Source organism: Pygocentrus nattereri, chromosome 19, assembly GCF_015220715.1.
Source record: "Pygocentrus nattereri isolate fPygNat1 chromosome 19, fPygNat1.pri, whole genome shotgun sequence".
NCBI classification, from domain to species: Eukaryota; Metazoa; Chordata; class Actinopteri; order Characiformes; family Serrasalmidae; genus Pygocentrus; species Pygocentrus nattereri.
In genome coordinates, this window is record NC_051229.1 from 15396397 (window position 1) to 15415467 (window position 19071).

Sequence of the window (19071 nt, forward strand, 5' to 3'; positions counted from 1 at the left end):
GCCATGTATTTATTCTTTGTTCTGCTTCTGGCACATGTACTGTGAGAAAGGCAAGGCAATTACAGTCCTCGTATAGTAACTTCAAACAAGGCCATACTTTAAATAGTGTCTAAAATAAAGTCCAGCTTCCATGAGGGAGCCTTAATTCTGAAGTCCTTCTTGTTTGGTCAGATATGTCTCGGCACAGTATAACTATGGGGATTTAGGCCACAAAGACAGCATGGAAAATGTTTTATGGTACCACAGACAGTATATTCAGATGCAATTTCCCACATTATTGTATGTAGAGAATAACTTGATGTAATTTCTTTCATAAACCACAAATGTAGAAATAACTACTGCTGACATATGGTGTGTGGATGCTCAGTCCTTGGTACAGTCTAAGCTTACTGTCACAGTTTATGAAATGGTCTCTATATTTAAAAACGTGGGAAATGGGATATGAATGTGCTGCATGTGTTACCATAAAATAGCCCAGGGTTTCTTTGTGTCATATGTGTTCTGATAATTAAAATGAATGTATCTAAATGATAAACCTCAGCTATTAATAAAGCTATTTTAAGACCCCTGGGGACTATGGAGCTTTGTCTATGGAGGTAGTCTATGGAGCTTTGCAGGAACTTGAACGATTTAATTAGATTTAGATTTAATTAACTATTCTGAATTTCTATTTACCAGTTATATTTCTTTATGATTATTTCAAAATATTATTCAAAATCATTTTACTTTTATACGCTATACATTTTTTAATTTTATTGTATTTACTTTTCTGTGCCCTCAAAAAGTTTTTGGACACTTAAACCTTTGGTAAACTTTGATGTTCTTGAATTCTGATATTCTTATATGTGTTTTTTTTACAGTGGGGTCAGTGAGCTTGTGTTCATTGACTGAATTATGTGTTTAAAGGCATTTGGCATGCAAACCTGCAGAGGTCTGCAAAGGAACTGCTCAAATGCTAAAAAGAAAATGACAGTTTTGGGAAAAACACTCGACATGTATTATCACAGAATACTGTATTGCGTCGTACAGTGTCGCGACGAACGGGTTAGCTTGGGGCTTTTGTTAGCTTGGGATTAAAATTGCCTCTGGGTAGAGAATCAGATCAGGACACTATATGAGCACCACTTTATTAAGCATTCCAGTCATATAACACAGACAATGTTTTCCCCACCAGAATTAAAATAGCAGTGGTAATAATTACGCAACAACAAAAACATTAAAACAAAAGAGATTGAGACAGTATACAACACAACCTTAATAATATTCAGTGTTGAAAATTGAAATGTTAATATTTAACATATGGCGTATTTAATATTAACATATTTTATCCACACTTTTTTGTTATATTGGGGAAAAATCTCATTCTGAATTTTGTACTTTTGGGCCGGCTTTACGTTACATTTTCTTTGGCTTTTATTTTGAAGCCTGTCGCTACGAATATTTCCTGTTGAGGTCGCGTCCAAAACTCGTCACCATCGCGATATTTCTTTTCCGACTTTCCTCTAACAGGTCGCGGAGAAGAGACTCGAACCAGAATGCTCTCCAAAATAGTAGGACCCAAATATGTCTCCATTGCAAGGACGTGGTAAGGGTTTTTGTGATAATGGGTTCGGTAAATGTTTGGTTATAGGAGCGTTTTCTGTGAAGGGAGACAGTTTTGTCCTTGGTGACCTATCTATGCAGCTGTCTGGCACTTGCTTGCTAGCTAGCTAGCTGGCCAGTGTGCTCGGGTCTTCTATCGGACTCCGCAGATTTGACCGCGCTTCACTGATGGTAAAATACTTTGCCTTACATTCGTGGGGAGAACATGCCTTAAATGAAGTGTTGGTCCTGAGATGTTTAAGCAATTTAAGTGAAGCAGCAAATCAGGCATCGTAGCTTGGCTTTACCAGCGAGTGCTGTAGCCTTAAACGGTGCAGCCATTAGTTTCCCTCAAAACATTGTACATTTGTACGATTATTATGGAACTAAAAATTGATTTTAAAAGCCGATTTAAGCCATGGAAAGTCTGCAAGGTCGCGTTCCGAAGCAAAAACCTATGTGGTTATATGTTAAAAAGAAAACAATCAGTTTCAAATTGTTTACGTACTTTAGGGCTGTAACGGTTCATTCAGACGTCGATTCGATACGGCGGTGTCTCGATTCACTAAATCATTTGATACAATAGAAATACGTAGAAGGGCCAACGCTTACAATGATTTCTCACAATAATGGAAAGCTGAAGAAGGGATTAAATATGTCAAAATAGCATTTATCTGTAATAAAGCTAGCCATGATACAGCGATACAATATACTGGTCAGCAATAACACTGAAACCACCTACCTTGTATCTCCAATCGTTGTCCAGTTTATCAGCTCCACTTACTATAGAGGAGCATTTTGTAGTTGTACAATTGCAGACTAGTCCATCTGTTTCTTCATCATGCTAGCCCAATTTCACTTTTCTTCAGTGGTCAGGACCCCAGCGAGACTGGCACAGGGCATGTATTTGGCTGGTGGATCAGTCTCAGCACTGCAGTGACACTGATGTGATGGTGTGTGTTGCACTGGTACAAGTGGATCAGACACAGCAGTGCTGCTGCAGTTTTAAAACAGTTCAGTGTCTGAGAACAGTCCACCAGTCAAAAATATCCAGCCAACATAGTCCTGTGGCCACCAGCACAAACTGTGCAGTGACAGATGAGCTGCTGTCTCTGACTTCACATCAACAAGGTAGGAGTGTCTCCAGCAGCACGGCTGTGTCTGGTCCACTCATACCAGCTCATCACACACCTCCACCTCAGTGTCACTGCAGTGCTGAGAATTATCCACTACCCAAATAATGCTTGCTCTGTGGTGGTCCTGTGAGGATCCTGACCATTGAAGAACAGCGTAAAAGAAGGCTAACAAAATACGCAGAGAAACAGATGGACTACAGTCTGTAATTGTAGAACACAGTATACCTGTATGATAAGTGGAGCTGATAAAAATGGACAGTGAGTGCAGAAACAAGGAGGTGATTGTTACAGTGCATGTTACAATATGATATGCTATTGTTACTCTATGGCACTAACTTTTTTAGTTCTGTGGTTTATCAGTAAAACTGATCTGGTTAGTCTTTCAGTAGGCAGAAGTTGCCAGTAAAGACTGACTAACTTAAGCCTAAAGTGAGGATTGTCCAAAAGGAATTTTTGTTTATCTTTTGTTCTATTAAATAGGTTTGATTTTTGGCCTCAATTGTGTGGCTAACAGAGATCCTGCTTTGTGAAAGACTTTCTTGATCAGAGTGGCTGCCTCAAGCCAGAAATCATAGCTTTTTATGGCCTGTTCAACTTTCACCTGATAAGAGTGCATTATAGTTCATTCAAGACATTAGATTTAAACTTCTATTCAGTTTTATGTAACTCAGTGATAACTTACCTGCTGTCTAGGGTTCCCACACTGACTTTATGGGGAGGAGTTGGGGGCATTGCACTCGTCCATTTCACAGACTGGAGACTGATCCTGGACTATGTGCCCTACATCAATGGAAAGTTCAAGAAGAATGACTAGATGTGTGAACTTCAAGCGTAAGGTAAGCGTTTTGTGTTGCTCTATGCTAAAACAGCCAAATCGTATGTATCATGATTTATTGCGAGGGGTCTTTTTTTTTTTTTTTTGTACCATAGTGTGCTGTGACTGTAGGTCTCATTTACAGACCATATAGAATGATAACAGGTCCTCTCAGTGCTTCTCAGCCTCAGGAATAATCTGCATGTAATTCCTACATATACAATAAACTTTCACAACCAGAAGATGCCTTAGGATTTGTCTTGAGTGAGCATCCCCCCAATTTGGGCAATCACAGCTTTATTTTTATGACTTTTTGCTTAATGCCACCAATCAGGTTCACTACTCCATTCCAAGTCAAGTTAATGTCGTCTTAAACCTCAGGGTGAGACCAGTTCTTTTGATTGATCATTCACCCCATATTTAAGGTCAAGAGAAATCAGCTATTTGAATCGTCACTCACTGCTGCAGCAAACAGTGTTTTTGGATCTATATCCACTAAATTTGCATCCAATATATTCCATTCTGTGTTCTCAAATGTGATTTATTTTCTCTTGATTTCAGAATAGTTTTAATTAAAGGTACCTTTGTACTTGTAATATGTAATATGGTATGAGCCTGCAGTTTGGCAGTCATAAAGCTGCAATAGAGTGTAATGTTTTGATAAACAAATGTAAAAGCTGTTATATACATTGAAATTTATCTCCCCATCTATAGCTTGGTTGAATGATTGTTTCAAATCATGCTCTTATGCATTGAGCCTGTTCTTAGGTATGTAACTTTTGTCCTATTAGAGAAGCAGTGTGTAATATTTATCTAGCAGTAAGGTTGCAAAATTGCAACTATCTGAATACCCCTCCCTTACCCCTACATTTCAAAGCATGTAGTAGAACCTACAGTGGACGTTTCCTGCCATCGCCTGTCCCGATTACATTTTGTTTCTTTGTGTTTCTGCTTCTTTGACGATGAGCATTCGCCCTTCCTTGCTTTTTCTTGTGCTAAATAATAAGTATAATCCTCGATTTGTTCAAATTTGGATTCTCAAACTTTTCACAACACAATGTTAGCCAGCATTAATGTAAAAGCATGAAAAGTGCTCTCTAGAGCCAGTGTTTGGTTTGTTCGTTCTGGGCTACTGTACTGTACTGCAACATGTTGGAAGAAAACCCACTCTTGTGTAGGTATGGGGGGCTCATCCAAAAATAAGGAAAACACAATGATTCATAGTTACAGGTGACTATACACTAATGAAAATATGGTTTTGTGTACTACGTTCAGTTTCTGCTAGTAGATAAATTTCATTAGATAAAATATCTATTCTTATATTAGAATTAGATGAAATATCTATTCTGCTAATAGATCAATTTCACACACTCCTTTAACAAATCTAGCTGTGAGTTTTGGTCTGATGGAGTGAAAGGAAATACAGTTATGGAAGCAGTGAATGATTCATTCTGTTCTGTTCTTTAATTCAGGACAGATTCTACACTTATTTGTGTAACAGGTCGATGTGGTGATAACTTACCTTGGCTGCTAGTTCTCAACAAGAACCTGGCAAACATTGAAGTTGGTTAATATTAGAAATTCATGGTGGCAAGTAACTGTAAATTTGTGATGGATTTCTTTCATTTAAGATGAGGGATTCAATGACATTAGGAATTGTATAGTCACATAAATCTAATTTTGGGCCACAAATCATTGTTCCAGTCTGTTGTGTCCTAAATGACTCAAGAATAAATGGAAAATGACAATAGTACTGCCTTTTTTCTCTCTAGGTCTGACTGTTTGCTGAGGTTGGATTGAATCAAGGTGAACATCCTAACTGCGAATAACTGAAGGGACATGGGCACAGCTAGACTGCGAGAAATGGACTAATGAACCATCTTGTGTAATTTCTGTGCAACTAAAAAAATATATATATATATAAAATTGTGTTTTTGTTTTGTTTTTTTTTTTGGGAAAAAAGTTATAAATGCAAAGCTGGGTCTCACCATACAGGTGTACCTCTGCCATAACAGACAACTTTAACTATGAATTATTTTTTAGCAGCCATGTACGGAACCTGCTGCATATTTATAATCTGACCACTTAAGTCTGAATAAACTGAAAGCAAGACTTTAAATGCTAGTAGAGTCCCTGAATAATCAAGCTTTGATAATTAACTGAACTGTGCTTCTGTCTGAAAGGACCCAGTTACATTGTGCTTACGTAAAACTAATTGACTGTATAATGAGGCATTCGTTTCTTTCTGTACTCCCCACCTCCTGTCTCCTACATCTGGGTTGACTGATGGTGCTTGTCAATAAAAGAGCAGAACTTTCACTGCAGTGTTCAATCGTATGAAAAAGAAATTGTTGAACAGATAAGTATCATTAACATTTAGTCATATACTTAAAACCATACTTAAAGCTTTTATATTGATCTCAGTATGCATAAAAGCAGTGGCAAGACAAAAATCAGAATAGTTACAGCAATAGTACAACAATGCAGAGCGGTATATGTTCTAGTACCTCTCGAAGCATACTTAGATTATTCATAATGTGTGATTCACAGTTCACAAAATGCTATTGTTCTTAGTAGATTCTAAGCTGTGTTATCCTTCATTTTTTTTCCCAGACAGAAAAGAAACCTTAATTCAGTGTCACCGAGAGTTCTTAAAAAGCAATTCTACTAGACACAAAACCTGGGCAATATGATGGCATTTATCGATATCATGATAAGTGACATCACAATATTTCACAATAAGCTTTTCTCTGGATATTACGGATATCAATCAGTACTTAAAAACACTTCCCAACTGCATGTGTGATTAAAAAGCATAATGAGTCATGATTTAAATACCAATTGAATTTAATACAAATAATCAGATTAAGATCTTATTTTTAAAATGTCAGAACTTTATTCAGAAAACTTATCAGATGTCAGAAAAAAAGTAAATATTGTGATATATCCTGCTTCATAAAACACTTGCTTGAGTATTGTGATATTACATCGCCCACCTAGACACCCCCTTTTAGGTTAACTGAAGGGGTGCCCAAAATTTTGACACAATGTTGATTGTTAACAGCTACTCAACGGTATTTTAGAAAACATGCAGATTCATAAGTGCAAGAATTGGTTCTTTAAACCGACTTCGTATTTGCTTACTCGATACTACAGGTCTGCTCATGTTTGGGAAACATTAAATAATAAGAAGTTGCATTTAAGCTTGGGCTTCACTTCATCCTAAAACAGATTCTTGGAAGCTGAGCAGTCAAATTAAAGGGATGTGTTTGGCTTTTTATGACCAGGGATGAGGTATCGAGTAATATTTCTCTTGTGCTAACTCGTAGACGTACCGAAGAAGCAGTTCACTGTCCTCATGGCCCCGATTCTCTACTATTGTACTAAGCCAAATCAGGGAATCAAAATCGGCTGTTCTGTTCTTAAGAATCGACTCCCGGAATAAAGCGAGTCACGTGCAATAGACTCTCGAAGAGTGGCACGATGTAAAGAAGGCGGATGGAGCTCTAATAATGATCACATGTTTATATCTTAGATATAGGCGTTAGAACTTAATATTTCTAGGTTATAAAGAAGCAGTCCACTCATGGTTTGATTCTATTTCATTGAAGTGAACTGAAACACGAGTCGGTTAAACTGAACCGAGTGTATGTCCAACTGTTCTTAAGAATCGACCCCTAGTATAAAGAGTGGATAGGGGAGGTCATGAGGTGAGAAGAGCGGCGTGCGATAAAGAAGTGGGATAGAGGCTGCAGCATATTCACATTTATTCATTTTCGACGTAGTTCTGCGAGCCCTACTTCGGACAGAAGCATGGAAAGGAAAAGGTGGGAGTGCTCGGCTCTCCCAAATGGTTGGAAAAGGGAAGAAGTGACCAGAAAGTCGGGCTTGTCCGCGGGGAAAAGCGATGTCTATTATTTTAGGTACTGCTGCTGGTTTAGCCAGGGGATAACGCTAGCTAAGCTAACTGGATAACGTTGCTAATATGGCTTACCCAGCACTACGATAAATCTACCGTAACAGTTACTTACTATTTACTTAAGTTTAGACCACCCCAGAAGAGCGAAAACTTTGGGCTCGCATCGTAAGTCTAACTCTGGTGACGGAACATCGCTACAGACTTGTTGTTTAGCCGACTTAGCTAGCTGCCAAGCTACCCAGTGTTGTTAGCAGTCTTGCTAGCTAGGTATATGCTAATTTGTTATTGTAGCCAGCTTAGCTTTGTTTGGGGTCCAATTTTGGCAGTTCTCTGGCTAACTTAACAGCTTTGATAGTTTAGTGCACACTTACCCGGGTAAAAGTTGCTTCTAAACTTTAATGGATTAACTTGGCTAGTTAGCCCGCTGTATTTATTTGCGATCAGATCTGCTAATTGAGTAGACCGATATTGACTTGCACGAGGCAACAAGTCAAGTTGAGGCGAGGTGCTTCTTGAGAGTGGAACACTTTACACAGCGTTTAAGCTGAAGAGCGGATTTCGTTATGCATGAACTCCACTCTAAAATAACGGCTCCTCTGCTTTGTAAACAAGTTAGTTGTTTAAAAATATCATGCAAATATATTGCCGTGAAAAAAAAAGTATATAAAGTTGTAGTTGCCCTGACAACTGTAGCAAGTAAGGTTAATACTCTACTTTTTGAAGTTTTGCTTACTCTAAAAGTAGTTAGATTGACTTAAATACTACTCTTGTTGTGTTACGTATTGGCATAATTTAAAACAAGTTAGTTAAATGAAATGTTTTCTACAATAACGATTAAATTACTTACATAAGACTAGAATAACCATTTTTGAGGATTTTTAATAAGTTGCAGCATGTTTGCTGTTCTGTTAGTATTTCTAGCTATGAGCTGATCTTAACTAAATTTAGCTCAGTAACTAACTTGATTATAGAAGAAATAGTAAGCATTACTAGTGTTGTATTAGTAATTTTATCAAGTAACTAAGCCAAAACAATTGTTTTACTGTGTCATTTTATCACACTGTGGGTTGCAATAGTGTACATTTTCAGATTCAGTACAATTTTTGATTCTGAGGCAGATTTTATGTGCTCAAAAAAATGTCCTTGCAGAAACAGTAGAACTGAACTATAAACAAAATAAGTTATTAATTATTGAGTTTGGTTTGCATGAAAGAGAGTAAATGACCAGAGGGGCATATAGGCTGTAGTTTTAAGTTTTGTTATACTGTTGTGAACAAATTTTTCAGATCTTTGATGTTTGCTGAAATCATTGTACTTCTATCACTATTGTCCATACACTCAGTACATGCTGTATTGCTGGAAAACACCATTTTGATTCTAACTGAGGGTTAAAATAATTCCGAACATCTTCCACATCTTTCAGAATGTTTAGGGACATGCAGTTTGCATTTCATGGTTGCTCATTCAGGTCAGATTTAATATAGTTTAATTGCAGTTCATTTCCTTGTTGTCCTTAGGATATGTGGATTCTCTGGTTAAATCTAACACAGGAAAAACAAAACTTGGGAGGATTTCTGCTGATCTGGTTATTGCATTTTATTGTTTTTGCATTTGTAACAGGGCTAATTTCTAACAGTTTTATCCTTATTTTGTATCCACAGTCCTACAGGAAAGAAATTTCGGAGTAAACCACAATTGGCACGTTACCTGGGCAACTCTATGGACCTGAGCTCCTTTGATTTTCGTACAGGAAAAATTATTATGAGCAAACTGAACAAGAACAGGCATCGTCTGCGCTATGACCACAGCGGTCAGACCAGGGTAGGTTGCAGACTTGTGAAAAAGTGTGAAATTGCATATTTTCTAGTTGCCATTTACTCTGGACATCTTGCTGTAGGTTAAAGTGGATTTTCCTGTGAAATATAGAAATATGACATTGCTCATCACAGGGGTTTCCCAGTCCTGGTGACCCTACGCTATGCACATTTTTTGTGTTTTCTGTCATCTAGCAGGCCTGATTCAACTCTTTAATTGGTTAACAAGCTTTCTGTACCCAGAAAAGTATATTGTGTATCATGATGCCAAAATGTATCACAATAGCAATAAATTATCATTGCCTGGTGCAGGTTTTAATACCAAACAGTCAGTTTTTTTGAATTTTGTTTGTAAATGCTTACTACTCACTCATAGTTTTTATAATGTTGCATGGCACTTTCTGTGTACATTATCTATTTTATTTATTTATTTTAAAGGGTAAGCCTGATCTGAACACCTCTCTACCAGTGCGACAGACAGCCTCTATCTTCAAACAGCCTGTTACCAAGGTCACAAACCATCCCAACAACAAAGTGAAGTCAGACCCTCAGAAGGCTGTGGATCAGCCAAGACAGGTAACCAAACAACCTTTAGGTTCATCCAGGTAGAATTTGCTGTTTCACTGGGAACAAAACTGAATCTGAAAGCTTTGGTTATAGTTTCACTGATGGTACCTTTAGCCATTCTGTAGTGGGGCGGCTACACAAAAATGAATTTGTCAGAATCACATAAATCATATCTTTTGTGAGTGAAGGCATGCTTGAATCAGTAATGCACTACTGATTAGTATTACTGATTAGATGAACTGGGGTGCATTAGTGTTCAAACTACACATGTTCTGAACATCTCTAAATGTGGTTTGATTGGTCAGATCACGGTGCAGTTTTGAGAGGCACTGTATCCCAGTTACACCTGTACTTTTATGATTGGATTACTCAGGATATAGTGCCAGGTGTGAATGGGGCCAGTTCTACTGGTTGCTACTATGCCTGATTATTATTTGCGTTAATCTGTGTTTATAAGGTATGATCAATTTTTAGACCTGAACATTGACATCTAATCTGTTGAATGTTTCTCCTCAGCTGTTCTGGGAGAAGAAGCTTAGTGGACTGAATGCATATGATATAGCTGAAGAGTTGATGAAGACTATGGATCTTCCCAAAGGCCTACAAGGTGAGTAGCTATGTGGAAAATGAAGGAAATCTGAATGCATACATTCCACATCTGATCAGGGATGAAACCAAGATCTTTTCAAACACACATACATGCTATAGCTTAATTTATATTGCTTGAGGGTAATGACATTTTTCTTCTCTGGGCTGTGGGATTTTATGTACCCAAAACCTGTCATAGTAAATTTTTACATGGCCATTTTACAGCCTAAAACATTTTCAGCTTCAAACTATTTCTAACATCCAAAAAATAAAAGGAAAATTCTGTACTCCAAGATATAACCCATTTAAGCTGCATTGTTCCTATAGTAGTTGTCCAAACTTGTCCACATCGCTGCTGTCAGAACAAATTTTTTTTTTCAGTTTTTGGAAATTTGAAAGTTTCTGTTGCCCTTTACAATGTGTGTAAAATTCATGATGATCACGGTGTTACTGTGGTTCCATTGACTTACATTAAAAGTAAAGCATTTTTTCCCCCATCTCCTGTAAAGTTACCATCTTGGAGATATGCTGCTTTTGCGTTACATAGCAATTTTCTGGTTGTATCACTGATAAATAACCATTTTTAAGAATAAATAATAAGAATTAAGAATAATAAATAACTGCATCCATGTAATACAAATAAGGTGCTTTATAATGACCTGAATTGTCTCATTTCTGTTTTTAAATTGTATAATGTTTGAAAGTGTCCTCCACTGCAGGGGTTGGCCCAGGCTACACGGATAAAACTCTGCTGTCTGCCATTGCCAGTGCCCTGCACACCACCTCTGCCCCCATCACAGGCCAGCTGTCTGCTGCAGTGGAGAAGAACCCTGGAGTTTGGCTCAACACCACACAGCCTCTCTGCAAGGCATTCACAGTCACTGATGAGGACATCAGGTACATTAGCATAAAATAACACTACATCTCCCAGTGTTAATCCTCCAAGAGTTTGTTCTGTTTATCTCCACTCAATACCCATTATTTATTCAAAGTTATTGAATAATTTATCTTATTTATGAGTTTTAAGGAAACAAATGCAGATTGAAGTACCCTGAATAGCATATGGACTACTCTATGACTGATTCATCAAACATGAAACACACCCTAATTCAAGTGTGGATGAATGAAATGGAAGCATTCGCCAAGCTCATGAGCCATTGGTTGTCCTTTGACTGGTCACAGAATACTCTTTCACGCACAAGCTATATCTACCCTGAAACTGATTTACCTCCCATTTTAGTGTAACAACTGATATCTAAAGCATTTTTAATTTTTTTTTTGAGAAATTAAACATCTTACCACAAAGATAACTCTTTACTGGTTAATTGGGCAGTGCACTGAAAACTTTGTCTACCAGTTTAGATGATTTTAACGTCAGTGCGCTTTTGCAAAACTTTTTGCGAGTTTGGCTCAAATAAATGAATGTTCTCAAATAGAGTTGTTTACGTATCTGCCGAGCTGCACTTGAACAAAATAAACCTCAAAGATCACAACCTCTAGAAATTAAAGTCTATAATTTATAAAAAGTCCAGTCTTTTGACCATGCATAACATAAGCCCTTCACCATTTCTGCCCAATTTACTCTGAAAGAAAGCACTTGGATGTCTAGTTTTCATCATATCGTTTCCATGAAAGGTGGTAATGAGAAAGATGAGAGAAGAGACAGTAATACAGTTTTAAAATGTTTAACTTGTCTGTAGTTTGTGTATGCCCATTATATTGTCAGATATTATGGTGTGCAACTGATGATATATAATGGTTATATTAAAGTCACGTGGTTGATTTGTATTAGATGTGGCATTTTCATTCTCTTGACACTAAAGAATTACTTGCATACTGTTCAGTTTGTCATTGTCAATGTAGAGTATATGAACCACTGTGCCTCATGTTGTCATGCTGTGGGAGGATGGGCTATTTCAACACTCTGGCTTTGTTTAAAATGGCATACTACATATTGCACAAAGCCAAACTCCAGGTCAGTAGAGTGTGATATGCCCATTTTTCAATGAGCCCTGGATTGTATTGATAGCTTTTGGGGAACCAGAGATGTGGATCCTGGAGACACTTGCCCACAGCGGAGATCTGGAGAGCCAGAGAAATTTTCAGCGCTGTAACTTGGCAAAAATGAGAGTAACTGTTTTCAAACTTTACTGGATTATAGGGCATTAAGCCTCTTCTCCATGATCACATGACTTTTTATCTTTGGGAAACTGGAGATAACTGTTCAGGATCTTTGAAGCACTGTCAAAGTCAAGCTCTATAGACAGATGTGCCATTTTCAGCGATCCCTGGACCACAATGTCCGCCTTCAGGAAACTAGAAATATGGACCCCGAAATAATCATGTCCTCTTCTGTTGTCTTCTCTAAGGCTCACATGTTGTTAGTGTAATGAATGTGTGATCAGCAGTTAGTTTACATCAAGCTTAAAGCATCATAAAGCAATATGATGTTGACAAGTCGTCTAGTCTGTGCAAAGCCTACTTCACCTTAGTAATAAACTTAACTTACTACATAGATAATGTAACTAAATACAGTTGGTTTCAATCAAACATTCAGCAAAGGCTCACGCAACTGCTTATTATTCAGTCAACCTATTATATTACAGATTCTGAATTAAATGCAAATGACAGACTTTTTTAGCAAATGTAGGAACACATGGGTGTCTCTGGAAACCACTCAGGTTTACCACACTGAATCCAAAGCTGCAAATTTAATTTGGCTTTGGTGTAAAACAAAAAGCGTGGGACTTGAGATGATTCTGATTGGCTCAGTCCTGGGTGATGGCAGTCTAGTCGCACCTCTGCCCTATAGTATGGCACATGGCTTTAACTGTATTTTATACTACTATGAAGAGTAGCATGCAGTACAGAGTATGGACCTGTACTAGTGCAGCATGTAGTATAGCAGTATGCCGTTTCTAATGCACTCTCTATTTGTGTTACAGGAAGCAGGAAGACCTTGTGTACAGTGTGAGGAAGCGGCTGGAGGAGGCTCTAATGGCAGACATGTTAGCTCACGTAGAAGAGGCTGCCCTTGATGCAGCGTCTGTGAAAGAGGAGGCCAGCGGCAATGAAGAGACAGAGACTGTATAGCCATGGTAAGAGAAAAGTGCTTCTATGGGTATTCAGTGATATTCAGTCAGAGGGATACCTAATTTCCAAAGTGTCCGTTTCTTGTACTTACAAACTAATTTTACCTAGATGTTATTACTGCAAGAAAGCTGCTACTTGTGTTGTTCTTTCAAATATTATATATATCAGCAAATTAATACAGCATTCATAATCATATTTTATTCAGCTATGAGAAACTGTTTATTAAACAGTTAAACTCTTTATCCTGTTTATTAAAAAAAGTCAAACTGTCCATCTATCCAAGCTTCATCCACAAAGGCATTGTTTTATGGCAGCTGTTGTGAGGCAAGGGTGTAACAACGGCAATACATTTTTTTTTTTATTTTTTTTTTAATGCATGGGAAATGCCATAGAAATGTAAAAGTGTATAAGTGATACAGCCCTTGATCACTTTCGATCAACTCTCATTTACAGTGTTTTGTGGAAGTCACTGTCAGTTCATTAATTATTAGTTTCAATCTGAAAGCATTGGTTTTGCATGTATTTTAATCAGTGATGCAGTGAATGAACTGTAAAGAAAAACACAAGTTAATGTGGAAAAATCACTTTTTTTATATATATATATATAGTTAGTTCTTTCGATAGGACTAAATTGAGCAGACAGTAAATGAAAACATTTGCAAAAGTATTACAATAGGTTGTACATTATGTGCCTCCACAATCCAGTGTCCAATGTCCAATGATTGGTCATCCAAGGTAGTGTTGTGGTGTGTTTTTTTTAATTTAAAAAAAAAAATTGCCTTTTGCCATTTGTAAAATTTTGTCACTTCAAAAACCAAGACTACAGATGGTGTCACACAATACAATAAAAGAAGTCAAAAGAAAAGTCAGCATGCAGACAAGTCAGTGTTTTTAAGCAGTATATCAAACTTGTAAGAAAGAGGTTCTTGGGCATTCTACCCTATCTTGATATTGGATATGAACAGTCAACTGTTAGTGGTATTATAACAAAGTGGAAGTGATTGGGAATGACAGCAATTCGGCCACAAGGTGGTAGGCCATGTAAAATGACAGAGCAGGGTCAGCAGATGCTGAGGCGCATTGTGCTTTCTGCATGTGGCCTTCAGATTAGCCTCACAAATGCGCTTCTGGAAGAATGGTCAAAAATTCCCATAAACGCACTCCTAAACCTTGTGGAAAACCTTCCCACAAGAATTGAAGCTGTTATAACTGCAAAGGGTGGGCCAACATCATAGTAAACCCTATGGATTAAGAATGGGATGTCGCCCAAGTTCATTTGCATGTGAAGGCAGACGAGAATACTTTTGGCAATATAGCGTAGATCCACTGCTGTCTAGACTGAATGTGTCTCTGCTGACCAGTGTAGGAGAGTGAAGGACATGAGTGTGATTTCAAGAATTTTAATTTATTCTCATTTTTGTTTATCATTTAAAATTCTTTATTGAAGGTCTATTCAATGTTCAGATTTTAAAAAAATTATAAATACATAAATTAGCCTTTTAGGTGTGATGCATTTACATGCACTTAATCTGCAGAGCTGCACGTTTTACATGCACTTGGGTAACTATATGTATGTATGTGTGTGTGTGTGTGTGTGTGTGTGTGTGTGTATATATAATGTATGTATAAAGCATTGAGTCACTTTACCAGAAAATTTCAAGATAAAGAATATTTAAACCCTTCATTTCATCAAGTGTGTAGTTGGTTTCAGCGTCACTCCAAAAATATTCTGTTGCTGTCTTTTAGGGTGCTTAATGAAAGAAATCAGAGTAAGTACATGCAGTTACAAGTCCTGAGCTAAAATACAGCTGTCTTTGTTGGATTTCTTCATTGGATTTCTAGACCTTACTCCGATCTAAGAAATCGTAGTGCGACACTTTGAATAATCAGATAACTGCAGGAATTTGATTATAATCGGATTAGTAATTGCATGTAAACACACCCATTGTGCGTTTGTGACATGTTGACGTGATTTCAGTTATGAGAGGTTGCCAGGAGTCCAAGAGAGCACAGTTGTCCTCCCTCTCTCTGGGTGTGTTGAATCACGCAGTGCAGTGCTAGCCAGCACAGGCTCTATTGTTGTAGTAGCTAATCGAAACGAGTCAGGTTTGAACTAACATTGAATTTGTGGTGATGCTAACATTTAGCTTGATCACAAAAAAAGAAAAATCTACATCTGCCGTAACGGTGACCTTTCACATGTATGCCAATTAAGAATAAGGCTTGCAACAGTTGCTGCAATAGAATGCATTTATGGGCAGAGCCCAGGGTGTTGATTGTTCAAGTGTCATCCATTCTAGTGTCTGATGTGTAACCTATTCCTCTGTGTTTAGTGATGTTGAAGGGAGCAGTGTGGACCACAGAATTCCCCTGCTGTGCAGATAGACACACAACGTTAAAAAGGACCTGATGGCTCATGCTGTCCCTCGATGTAAAAGTAATATTTTTTTTTCTGTCTTTTCTATGTCTATGTTTTTACAGTGCTCCTCTAAATTAACTGAAACTTAATGTTTTACATATGCAGTTCCTAGGAACAGTTTGTAATTTTCAACTTTGCTATAATTAGTAGTATTTTTACTTTCAGTTGCTGTGTATTTTAAGTGCTTGTGTCTTGCCATACTCCAATTGTATATGTGAGAATGGTGCTTTATGTTCTCACAGATGCATAGTTTGCCATTCGCTACAGGCAATACAGTTTTTTAAGTGGCAGTTTTACAGGAGTTGTGTTGACAGTGCTTCTCTAGACAACACTAGATGGGGAGTACAAGCAACCCTGCGGTCTGTTCTTCATATTCTCAAACTAATAATATTGTTAGAGCTGTTGCAGGAGTTACAGTCTTAAAGTCCTACTTACAGTCCTGTCTGCTACATCTGTATTGTACTTTTGATTATCATGGACAATTTCACTGCATTTCACTGTACTTAAATAGCATAACGAAAAACCTGTTAACACAAATCACTTATAATAGAAGCCACTGGACAGTTTCCAAAATGCATAGATGTTTATGTGAGGAAAATAAATATGTGGGAAACACTGAAGGACATCTATCTATCCTATCTATCTATCTTTGTGTGTGTATATATACACGCACACATACATACATGTATACATATGTATATGAGTCAGTGGTTTCACCATTATCATTACAGTGGAGGCTACACGTTACTTTTGTTAGTTTGCTGCTCATTGATTTGTCCATAGGTCACACATTAGCACTGTCCAGTATAGTCTGAACATACAGAAGGTGTGTTGTGTGTTTGTTTTTTGTTTTTTTTTTAAAATCTGTATTTGAACAAGAGGGCTACAATCATGGATTTGATCATAGCAACATACACAGGCAGCTGGGCTTCACCTTGCACTATTGTGGATGGTTTCAAGGGTTAAACTAGGAAAATGTGTTGTGTTAAATATTTGTTGTTAATTTATTGCATTAACATGCTATTATTCTTTGACAGACATTTTTTTGCATAAACCCGTATTTACAGAATTTGCCGACTGTCCAGAGCCTTCCATTATAAGTGTGTTTTGAGTCAGGGTACGTGTGTGTGTGTGTGGTGTGTGTGTGTTTTTTTTTTTTTTTTTTTTTTTTTTTTTTTTTTTTTAAAGTACAGACAGTCTTGTCAAAACTACTGTCTGTTGTAATCGAGTGTATGCTAAAGGTTATGCTGAAAATGTTTTTTTTCTTTAACAGTTCCAACCTTATTCTACTATTTATGTTGAATTTTCTACCCCTCAGTGAATTCTCAGAGCATGTGACAGTGAAACACTGAAATCCTTTAAAACAAAGGTTTTAATATTGGTGCTTACCTTTTTTCTGTACATTATGACTACAGGGCCATGATTGGCAGGTTTTTGTGTCAGGGAGTCAAGAATTTATAAATTGTAGAGAATTGTGAAATGAATGTTACATTGGTCATTCTGAAAGCCACAAGAAGCTGCCATCAATGTTTTTTTCTTTATTTAAAAGCTCTCAGTGTCCAGCAAGTGAAAAAAAAAAAAAAAAAGGTTAACAGTCTAAATAGTTTGTAAATCTATTTTTAATCTTTGGATTGAAAATAATTTTGTGCCCTCCCTGCCCTTACATTTCTGATTATTCATTCTAATGAATCAGTGTCTTACACATTTTCCTAAAGGGCTTATTCTTCAGCTGTCTTTTATCTAAGGCACTATCATCACCTTAAAATCAATCATTATTTAACAAGGCAATCCTTAATCCAGACAGCAAATCTTTGGATTATAAGATAATGTTTTGGTGTATAAGCTCTTGTGCTTTCACATTCATAGTCAAGAAAACAGTAGTAAGCTCTTAAGGTATTAAGGGCCAGTTGTTTAAACAGAGATTAAGTACTATGCCTTAGACTAATTACCTGTAGAGTACCCCTTGAAAATACCCTTTTAGTCTTGTACTTGGCTTAATCTGTTTGGAGAATTGGTGCATAAATGATGCTCTAGAGAAGAGATTGTTGGCTGATTATAACATTTAGTGAAAACGCCTCATCTGATGGTGCTAAAACTTAATAAATAAATAAGGTGCTTTTTGAAAGGTGGGGTTTCTGTTTGCAGGTTGTGGTGTTACATAAGTTTAGAAGCTTTTTTTGTGTGTGTGTGTAATGCCAGACCACTGTAAATATATGCATTGGTAGAAGCTATTTGAGAAACGGGCAAATTTGCACTTTAAATGCTCGACCAGCAGAGATTAAAAACACTGCTAATCAGTGCACCACTTTGTCAAAAATGGCAAAGGACTGTATGTTGACAAGCGTCCACTTTGGTCCCCAAATGTATTAAGCTTGGTTGAGAGTGCTGAACTAGGAACAGTTCCATTTTGTCCATATCGCTGTATTTGTCTGGATGTGAACAACAAAAAAACTGAACCCTGATCAAGTCTAACTAATGCAACTGAGAATGAATGCATCCAAGTGGACTGTTCTGCAGGGTTTTCATGAATCATCTTCACATTTTTAAATATATATTATATATTTTTACATTTGCTTTAAGAATATGGTTATTTTACAGATTTGATCTCAAAGCCAGCAAAAATTCTGTATGAAATTTTCTATTTTACAAAGAGTTATTTACCTGATTTTGTTTTCTCACATTTAATAAATGTAAGCTACAGAGGCAAAGACTTTTTTTGTACTTTATGCAGTTTGAGCGTGTGGATCTAATTTCTTTGAGAGAAGATTCCCTCAAAATGGACTTAATTTTATAAATTAATAAAATTTCATCTTTGATCAAATGCTTCTGGGGTTTCTTGTGATGAATGCTTGCAAGTACTTAAGTCTGATGTGAAAATATGGAGATTTGACTCAAGTGGAAGGGGATTCCATCCCATTTCGCATCACAATAGTTTTCAAGGACACTTCACAATTACACTCGCCCCCTGGGGCTAGGCTACATAAATGAGATTTACGGCTGTTGAGACAAATGTACAAAAAGACAACTATAACTTATAATGTAAGATCTTTTTCCCTCCATTTACCTGGAAACAATTTGAAGATGGTTTTATTCCTATAGGTGACTAAAATGTTTGGGCACCACTGGTCAAATTACATTTT

At 37.1% G+C, this 19071-nt stretch overlaps 2 protein-coding genes across 5 annotated transcripts; both read left to right on the forward strand.

Annotated features, from left to right (window-relative positions):
- Window positions 1-1457: 1457 nt before the first annotated feature.
- LOC108427156 (cytochrome b-c1 complex subunit 10) lies at window positions 1458-5850 on the forward strand. Its single transcript, XM_017697110.2, has 3 exons — window positions 1458-1585; window positions 3411-3553; window positions 5304-5850. The coding sequence occupies exons 1-2, from the start codon at window positions 1536-1538 to the stop codon at window positions 3529-3531; spliced, it is 171 nt and encodes a 56-aa protein (XP_017552599.1). The 5' UTR covers window positions 1458-1535; the 3' UTR covers window positions 3532-3553; window positions 5304-5850.
- Window positions 5851-7184: 1334 nt separating this feature from the next.
- On the forward strand, window positions 7185-17517 carry mbd3a (methyl-CpG binding domain protein 3a). Of its 4 annotated transcripts, none has more exons than XM_017697111.2 (7): window positions 7185-7454; window positions 9112-9271; window positions 9703-9840; window positions 10348-10438; window positions 11124-11316; window positions 13365-13517; window positions 15846-17517. In XM_017697111.2, the coding sequence occupies exons 1-6, from the start codon at window positions 7345-7347 to the stop codon at window positions 13510-13512; spliced, it is 840 nt and encodes a 279-aa protein (XP_017552600.1). In that variant the 5' UTR covers window positions 7185-7344; the 3' UTR covers window positions 13513-13517; window positions 15846-17517. The 4 variants fall into 4 exon arrangements, with proteins under 4 accessions (XP_017552600.1, XP_017552601.1, XP_017552602.1 ...); XM_017697112.2 differs by having other exon boundaries at window positions 7191-7454; window positions 11139-11316; XM_017697113.2 differs by having other exon boundaries at window positions 7201-7358.
- Window positions 17518-19071: the final 1554 nt, after the last annotated feature.